The 10,318-nt window shown below is 33.7% G+C and overlaps 1 protein-coding gene across 1 annotated transcript in view; it reads right to left on the bottom strand.

Moving 5' to 3' along the window:
- Nucleotides 1-10,318, bottom strand: part of med27 (mediator complex subunit 27) — a 64,679-nt gene that overhangs the window by 8,251 nt on the left and 46,110 nt on the right. The window contains exon 5 of the mRNA XM_077222673.1: nucleotides 298-405. Within this exon, the coding sequence (XP_077078788.1) occupies nucleotides 298-405 (108 nt within the window). The remainder of the gene's footprint in view (nucleotides 1-297; nucleotides 406-10,318) is intronic.

Below are 10,318 nucleotides of genomic sequence, written 5' to 3'. Positions count from 1 at the left end.
ACGTACAGAACACTTCAGAATGAATGAGGGGACGCTGCTCAACCTGACACGAGGGACGTGAGAATAGAGGGTATCGCATACGTACATGCTTTTCATGTTCAAGAGAGAGCCGAACACATCATGTGAATTATTAAACGGCTGTGCTGAGACTTTTATCAATATCTAAAAATCCAGGGATTTCACATCCTTACCTAAGCCAGAAGTGCTCAAGCTAAATTTCAAGGTTCAACTGGAATAAAATGGACAAAGATGAGTTTTAAACTAGATTTAAACATGGAATGAAATGAAATGTTTTACCTTTCCATCCTCAGAGTATATGTTCTCATGAAAACCTCTGACAATAGTGCGGTCAATAAAAAGGCTCCTCATAACCACGATGGCTTTCAAAACCTTCCCCAGTGTGACCTGGAAAGAAAAAAAGAAGAGATCATTCTAGTTTCTTTAGCACAGAAGATAGGTTGGGTGGATGAAATTTTGGGGCGTTTCTTCAACCACAGGCACTTTATGCCCTCTTGCTTTCACAAAAATAAACGGCATTTTTGTGATTTGCTTCTAAAACCATTTTTTCCCCCAGGTCATTTCCACATCTCACATCTCAAATTGTGCATTTCTTTGTTTCATGTCTGATAAAATTATGTGGTGGAAACGACATTTGAAATAAAATGTCCAACTCCTTTCTCTGGCTAAGGACATTATCATAGCTAGTTTTTGATGTCAAGTAAATTGTTTTTGCATCAATTGAGAAAATTATAGCTTGTCTGGAAATGACAAACAACACCAATATTCTGTTCACAAGTGATACTTAGTTAACACTTTACAAAAAGGTTTAATTAGTTAACATTAGTTAACTGCTTTAGTTAAGTTCTACAGACTTTATTACACGATTCTTAATTACTGTTAATTTAATTTACAATAGATTATTAAAATCAAATGTATTTGTTAACATTAGTTACTACACTGTGAACTCACATGTACAACAAATTAACAGCTGGATTTGTATTAACTAACACTAACAACGATTAATAAATATTGTAACAAATGTATTGATCATTGTTAGTTCATGTCATTAACTAATCTTAACAAATTAGACCTTATTGTAAAGTGTTACCGATGTTTACATTGATATTTTTGTCAGGTATTTCTTTACATAACACGTATACACATTTCTAATTCAATATCAAGCATGCTCTTTACTGACAGCACATGGAAACGCTCAAACGCATTTACTTTTGATAAAACTGAATTAGTGGCAAAATCATTCAATGTGATGGAAATGACGCCATAAATGATGAGGGCCAGTCATAATTTGAGTAAAAAATAAACAGGATCACAAAAAAATATTGAAATATTTCTTACATCATTTAAATGATAAAAATCTTTTTTTTATCAAAAATTTTACAAAAGAAAAAAAATCTAAGCATACATACATTGCAATACTAAAAGTTTACATGAACTTTATAAAAATAAAAATAAATTATTGTAATAAAAATTAATCCTTGGGACATAAAGGTAGGCTATCCGTTTCATTTATTCAACCAAAATATCTTTAATTTAGAATTGCAAATGGAAAATATGTCTCAATTTCTAAAACATACAGCACAAAATTCTTCTCGTCACAGGATTAGTTTTTCCTTCATGCCAAAAAAAGTTCACACACCAGCCTAAAACCATCTGCTGTCATGAGGGGTTTCACTTGAGACTTTAGGCTTAAAATGGGTTTAATCTAAGGCAAAGGAGGAAATCCCAGTATAGTATTCTTAAATCCTCACATTCACTTAGCTTTCATGCTAGGCACACCACAGAGAGAAAGACAGATTCAGTACAGCATGGACAGGAAGAGGGGTGAGGATCTCCGAATCAAGCCCTCTGTGTATTTGCCAAAGCTGTTCAAACATCAACAACGTCCCGAGAACAAAACAGCAATATGTTTCGGCTGAGCCCCACTTGCTGAATAATTTATGTGTCAGGCACAGTAAGGGATGCTGGGTAAGGCTGGGCCAGGTCTGAATGCTGGCAGGGTGGTGACGGTTCTTTTTATGGCCCCTCTGAGGTTTTTAGAAGCCGGTAGATTTGACCCAACCACTGGCTGTGAAGGGGAACATGCTCAGGTGGTCTAAAAAACAGAGGGACAATGGCGACCAGCGTGATAAAGTTCAGCTAAAATAACACCCGAGTGAAAAATCTTGACATAAAAAGGAACTCAGAAATGAAATATCAGCTTATTTTAGATTCATAGAAGAGTCTTCAGGTTCCTCTGTGCTCCACTTTTATAAATGCCAAACCAATAATGCAATATGGAAGGGAAGGCAATTATAAAGTGGGATATTAGTTTGGCAGAGCTGGATTTACCATCTTAAAGGCCCTCTGTGGCAAAAAAAAAGTTTTTGATGTTGTTTATATGTCTGTGTTGTTTTTTAATAGGCTTTAAGACAAACCGTGCGCAAATTCATCAAATTCATGCTGAGTATTTTCTCCTTAAAACTGCAGTGAACCAAACAATCGCCGGTGTTTCTTACATCACAAACTACCTTGTAACCAATCACGTCAATGTGTGGGCGGGCTTTAGAATATTAATTATTAACTATGCTGTGAAGCAAGGGAGTCTCAAGAGAAGCCAGGTTATCCTGGCTGGTATATTTTTCTGCTGAAAAATCAGGTACATTAAGCAATATAGCAGGTGAATTATCAATGTATAGTACATTACGATGTTATTCTGAACTATATGCCTATATGACTTTAAAGCCCAGTAACAAAGACAGAAAAAAAATAATTAAAATGAAACTTCACAAGCATTACAATGGATGGATTGCCTTTCAGTCAATGAAGAAAAGACAAAAAGTCCAGCGACAGAGTCTAGTAAGGTTCTATGCATACATGAATAAAGATATGAATAGGAAATTACTTTTTGTTTGGGTGAAAGAGCCGATTGCAAAAACAAACCATATCCACTGAAGGAGATGTCACTGCCACAGAATCTCACACCTGGTAATTGGAAAACTTTTACACAAAAGATTTGGTCTCATTCGGAGAAATGGAGATATATTTTCTCAGACTTTATTACTGTATGTAAATTTGGCCTGCAAATTGATAGATAAAAAGCATGCTAAGTAAATAAGTATGTTTCAACCAAATTTCCCTTACAACCAGTGTTTTTTTTTATTATTCACATACTAATATAGTATTTATTATTCTGAATTGGCTTTCATTTTGATATTTTCAGTTTTCATTTCAATTTTAATCATTTTAATGAAAAAATAAACATTTTGTTATGTGCTTTTGTCATTTTTATTAGTTAGTTTCAGTTAGAAATTTCTGTTTAGCTTACATTTTTTATTTAATTTTAGTATTTTTTTAGTACTAATTCTAATATTAATATTTTATATAATTTTATGTCAACTTTATTTCAATTAACCAAACATTGTTTTTTATATTTTGTAGCTAACAACAACAACACAGCTTACAACACACAGTACTTCGCGACATCATAGTATGATACAATCAGAATGTAATACTATAAAATATACTATGGTATTTAGTGATTTTCATATTCTTATACCACATAATGATTCAGTTATTGTTTTTAAGCAAGTAACATAACATTTAAGCAATACTTTAAAGTAGTTGTACACTCCAGAGCATATTGGGGGGAAGTGTCTATATACTTATATACGGTTCTATATACTGTAAAACTTCAATTAATGTTAATAATATTTGTTTCAATCACTTAATGATTCCTTCGATATTTAGGACAAGAGTCGCGACCTTAAATTGCTTGCACAAAACCAGCACTCAACAGCTGTTTATTGTTGTTCATTTAACCGTTATGCGCAGAGAGCGTGAGGGTGAGGGCGAGAGAAAGAGAGAGAGTGCCTGTGAGGGCGAGCGAGAGTAGGTCTGTGGTCTTGGCCATTAGTTGATTTACTTGTTTTTGTGTAAGTTAATACATTGTCAAATATGTTTAAACTTAAATAAACTACATATACAAGTAGTTATGTCTCTTTGTATTAATTTGTCACGTTATTGACGTAATGCGTCATTGACAAAATGCCCAACCAGATGTTCGAATAGATATGTTTTTTTAGAGGGAATATTCGAACGTCATTTTTGAGCAATTTTGACAGCCCTGCTTTCAACGCACTCAAATGCTGTTTAGTATGATAGTGTAACATTAGACCAAATAAAACAGCGCTGCGTTACCTCACAAGTTTAAGACGTCAAATAAACTGACCTGTGTGAGAAGTAATTCAGCACTTGCGGGTAGTTCGGTACAATTAAATGTCCTTATTTCTTTATATCTCTCATTAGCAATCACGACCTGCTTCATACCACAGTCATGTTAAAAAACATGAATGTTTTTACTCATCCATAAACATTATTAGATCTATCAGCATGACAGCAAGTCCCATCATTCCGCTTATCCCGGCTTCATCAACCTACTCCTTTGTTATTGTAAGAGGTTAGCGACCTCAAGCGGTGAAAAAAAAATACATATTGTATCTTATGTGCTTTAATCGACATCGGTAAATTGCAATTGAGGATTTTTTTAAAACGAGTACTCAGATTTAATCAAGGAATAATGAAAGCTCTACTTGATAAACAAATATATGTATATATTTTTTACAAACTATACAAGCTGAATTATTGCAAATAATTGCAGTAGCCTAATACTACTTTAGCCTATTCTGTTAATTTTAAAACTAGACCATAGAAAAAAGAAATACACAAAACCAAAACAAATGCTTACATTTGTAGACAAACAAAGAGTAATATACAGGGAATATGCATGTAAGATAGATAGACAGATTCAAAGGTCTGGAATAACAGGGTGAGTCGAATATTTTTAGGAAAATATCCCTTAAATACCCCACCACACGAGGCTCCTTCAATCACACGACATCAAGCAGACAAATATACAGATATCTAAAGAATGGTACACTGGCAAGTTCACACACATACACAAGACAGTGGGGAAAAAAGAAAGTCTGATCAATCATGTCAAGATCCAGCAGAAATACTCATTCAGACCCGTTTGTACTCTGCGAGCCCTCGCAACACATGTTTTTCCCACTTTAAGGTTTGCTTATTAAATTCATGTCTGTCAGAGTAGCTGAACGCCTGGCCTGTGCCCGGAGCCGCTTGGCGCTGGCAGCCGACACCAGCACTCACAGCCTGAATCCATTACCCCTGACAGCCTTTAAAGTCATAGTTCTCCCAAATGTAAATTGAAATATTATTTTTCTAGCCAGAGAGGCAACTTAGAGGGTGGATGCCCGAAGACAAAAGCATATTATGAAAGTTATTTTGAAATTACTGAATATGAATTCCTTATAAACATGCACTTAGGAAAGAATGCTAGTATATGTAGAGAAAAAAACAAACAAAAAAACAACAACACATACATCCTATATTAACTATTACGCAACATAATAAATTGAGAAACATTTTATGATTGTTTAGAGACTAAAATGTTCTTTTAAAATAATGTAAGTTCTACAATAAGTTTATATATATATATATATATATAAAATAATAAAATGCAAGAACATGATGATTTCACTCCAACAACGTGAGTGAAATACAACGTAATAAATATGAATTACTCTAAAAGAAAAAAAAATATTAAATTAAAAACTATTTAATAACATAAAATAAAATAAGACAATAAATAATAAAATAATTCTAAAATAAATGAAACAAAATAAAACAAAGTGTTGGGAAAAGTTTTAGATATTTAGATTATCATATAGAGTGAATTTGCCTTCTGGTCTGTCTTCTCCTTTCATGAGAGTCCTGCTGAGTGTTGAAGCAATAAAACGACCACTGATCACTACCCGGGGGAGGCACAGAACTTCACACACATATTTTTTCCCCACATGCTGAGTAATTTTCCTCATTGTCTTTTTATTTCTTACCACAAAATGTTTCTAAAAGAAGCTGTGGACACAATACACCACACATTCAATGCTTATTACTTGATACATAATTCTGTAAGCGTCCTGTGAATCAGTTTGTGTCAGATATATATATATTTTAAAACCTTATGGAAAAGTAATGATTTATCTAGGGGTGTAAATCGGACAGTTCAGCACGATACGATATGATATCGATATGATATTGATTCTCTCAGCCAGCGAGTACCTCAAAAAATTCTGCGATACGATTACGATTCGATTCAATTCAGGACTATATCGATTGATTTATCGATATTTAGGTATTATGTGCCAAGTTTGCACAACCAGTTACATTTTTATTAACTCACAAATGCAACCAAAATATATGACATGAACGTTTAATTAAACTCTTCGAAAATTGCACACCCTCTCCCAATTGGGACATTTACAACAGAAGAGTTCATTTACAAAAACAGATAACAACTAAATAATATATCAAGAATAAATCATAAATCATGTTTTTTTTTTTTATTGTGCATTCCAAGTAATATCAATCAATTAAGTATTAATAACTCAAAAAATATAGGTAACTTACTAAAAGTTAATTGAAAGTATGTTTTTTATATATTAAAAGTTAATAATGTTTTTTAGCAATGGTAGATAACTCCAAAAATAGTTTTTTATTTTGGCAAAAGCAGTTAACTTTCAAATTGAAACAAAACCAAGTAATTGCTATGATACATAACACAACACTCGGTTAATTTTTGTAACGTTAATCTCCTCAGCTGACATAGACGCCTGACAAACTTTGTTGTTGTGATTACACGTAATACAGGGAGCTTTTAATCGACAAAGAGTAATATTGGTTCCGTGAAAAAGTTTCAGCTTTTATTTTCCTTTTTACGCCCCCGAAGAAGATATCACATTCATCAGATTCGTTGAAATTATCCATCCTCGATCACTTTGATCAGCTTTGACGAAACTCCTCTCAGCTAACGCGTCTTTGTCTTTACAAAGTGACTAGCAGCCTTGTCATCTGACCTGAATATTGCACGCTGATTTGCTTAAACTGACTTATCGGGTGCTTGTCGGTTTCTGCTGTAAAATATGAACTTGCGATGCCATGAAAGTGGACAATACCGGCTTTTGACCAAACGTGTTTAGAGTTCAGTCAATCTTGTCAGTCGTCTATTTCAGCTGAGGAGATTAAGCTAAACAAATAAATATTTGCGTTCCCTGCTTTATGCATGTGCCAAAAAACAAACAAAAAAAAACTCATTGTGTTCTCTGACTAACAAATTACCCAGTAGTTATTTTTTGAGCGTGGGTGTAATTGAAAGAAAATTACTGATGGAAGGGATACAATTACAGATTGAACTATTTTCTGAAAATTATTATCTGACATAATATTGCTACAATGTTTTTTTTAATTCGAATTCCAATTTTTCTTTCAGTTCAACCTATAATGGTCTAATTAACATTGTACCATGCTAACATTACAGAACCAGTTTTTTGATATTTTGAATGCAAAGCAAAACTCAAATAAGAATAGACAAAACATCAATAATAAACAATTCTGTGCTTTATTTAACCATCACCTAAACATCATCTTGCTGTAAACAGGACAAAGCAAAGAAAAAAGGAAGAAATAATTGTTTTAGTATCTATACTTTTCGTCTTCAATTGCATTAAAAAAAAAACTCATTTATAAGTCGCTTTGGATAAAAGCGTCTGCTAAATGAATAAATGTAAAATGTAATGTAAATGCATAAGGTAAAAATTACTTTCTGGTAGGCGAATGTTCCTTCTTTCTTCATTCTTTTTGCAATCGCTCTGTCAAATTCCTCGACTTCACTGAATGCCATTGTCAAATATATTGTGTAATAATAAATAATATTTTTTTTTTTTGCAAATGCAAATTACAAGCACACCTATGACACATTCTAGCTCACATGTTAATACCATAGACTGGTTATTAGGCAGTTTAATGAGTTGTAAATGGCTGGCAACAACTTCCTATCACAGTTAAATTAATATTGATTCATTTTAATACTTACGTTTTATAAGAACTCATTTAAGTAGTCTACATAAATTATATAAAGTAAAATAATTACTCCAGCATTAATTAATTCAATTTATAGTTTTAGGAGAAAAGGTCCGGTAATTAAAAAAAGGTCAAATGGTAAATCTGATTAAATAATTGATGACATTCTTTGATATTAACACACTTAATGTATTTAATTGGTCTACTTTAATGTCAACTAATTTTAATCAAATTTTTACAATGGCTTGGCTACAAAAAGTCATAGGTTAAAGGATAACGTTAGCTATCAAAATATTTTCGGGGGAAAAAGGCGAAAAAACACAATAACGGCTCAAATTTTGTTACAAACTATCTTTACAAATATTAAATGGACTATTCATATGTTGGTGTATCAATGATCTATAAAGTAGTTTGATTAAAAAAGAAATCGAATGAGTATGATTTGCTAAATAAAATTGACGATACTCACGTTTTGGCCTAAGTTCTTCACATGTTTTTCCGATCCAATTTGATAGGAGGCGCTGTCTCGAAAAACGAGGGGTCTGAGAATGCGGGACTCTGGGTGGGGGACTGTAACTGCAGGCTCCGAGTCTGCAGCTTCATACTACTCTACAGTATGGTGAATAAACGAAAATGCGTGAAAAGGAATACGTAGATGGAAGTTACGTAAGGATGTGAAGACTGTCAAAATAAAGGTACCGTACAACGATATTTTACGTGTGGCATCGATGCATCGTATCCTTAGACTATATCGATGTATGTTTTGTTATACCCCTAGATTTAGTAACATCTTTTCAAAATGTACATGTCTCTAGATCTCTCAATTATAAAGTACTTGTATTCATGCTGGAATTTTGTACCTGTTAAATCACTTGAGTTTTTTTCATGCGTCAAACTAAGCATTGTAGTTTATGATAAAACAAAATAGGCCAGTTTTGCACAGAGAAGCACAGTTGATCTCCATCTTCTTCCCCAAAAACCATGATCCCTTAAAGTTGATCAAAGGCCTCTGACTGAAATCATACTTCTACAGGGATGTTAATATCTCCCATCTTCTTTAAAACACACCACTGATGTCTGAATGGCTGATGCAATACATGCTAAAAGAAAAACAACCTCAAAAAGCATAACTTGCTCTCATAAAACCTGAACTTTTCAACACAAGAGAATTTGTAAATAGTAGCAGGCAAGTGCGACTCAAGCAATTTCTCAAGAAATAAAGAAACAAAAACCACCAAATCCCTCGCCGTAACCCTAGTGTGTGAAGCCAGTTAGTAGCGTCAATAGCTATTCTGGGCATTCTTTTCAGCTACAAGCTAGTTGGAAGGTAAGTTGCTGGCCTGGAGCCAAAGGAACATGAATACTAGGAAGAAAAGAAGTTGACTTCAATGTGGTAAGCGTCAGGGCGTCCTGAAAAGGTTCATTAGCTGATCTTAAGTGCATCCCCAAACGACTGGATCGCAATGGCGGCAGATGGTACTTTTTTATTTGGAGTGAGAGTGGGCTGTGGATAGGGAGGGGAAAAGTGGCAAAAACTGAGAGATTGGACAAAAAAGAAAGAGTTTCTAAGCAACATGTGAGATCTCAAATCAGCTGCGAACAAGGAAGGAAAGAAGCCAGGCGAGAACGTGGCCAAGCGCCCTGCTCTCCATGACCTCTCCTTTGAGAAAAATGGATCCTCATTCAAGTTGCTCGAGACTAAAATAAGTTTCATGTTCAGCCGAAGCGTTCTGCTGTATGCTTTTCAACTCATTTCTAAAACATGTCTGCATGCACTTCATCAGCATTGGGGAAAATAAGACTCCTTTTACATCTACCATTAGCATGTGTTTTTAATCCGAACAGTATCAGAATATTCTTTAGTTCAATTGCATCAGACCACACATTATTGCAAATAATGGGAAATGCTACTAAGTGCTAATAGGAATGTTTCTGCAATTTAAAGAATAATAAAAAAAAGAGACACAAAGCAAAAATGTTTTCTGTTTTTCATTTTGACAAAAAGCTTGATGGAAATGAATGGAAATTAAGATGTAAATATTAGTATTGTCATTTTATTACTCAATTTTATTTTTTTATTTTACAGTACATATATATTTCATATCTTGCATATTGCATGTCCATACTTTAGAAACATATTAGAAGGGATTAGAATAGAAACATATTAGAAGGGATTGGAAGTGAAAAAAACAAGGAGAAAAAGGTTTAAAGTGCTCATGCAAAAATAGACCAGAGAGATGTGGGGAGGATTTGGGGAGAGAAATTATAGATTCCAAGTGTAGTTCAGTGGAAAAACTCATGGGATATTGTTCATTAAAACCGATGACCAGATCCCGGGGGCAAACCGCCTGTTGTCTTTTTCACATTGCAAGGGCTGAATATA

Source organism: Siphateles boraxobius, unplaced genomic scaffold (assembly GCF_051911475.1).
Source record: "Siphateles boraxobius isolate OS27281-9 unplaced genomic scaffold, OSU_SipBor_1 9, whole genome shotgun sequence".
Taxonomy (NCBI): domain Eukaryota; kingdom Metazoa; phylum Chordata; class Actinopteri; order Cypriniformes; family Leuciscidae; genus Siphateles; species Siphateles boraxobius.
Note: the sequence above shows the minus strand (reverse complement) of the source record. Positions and strands in the feature narration are given on the sequence as shown.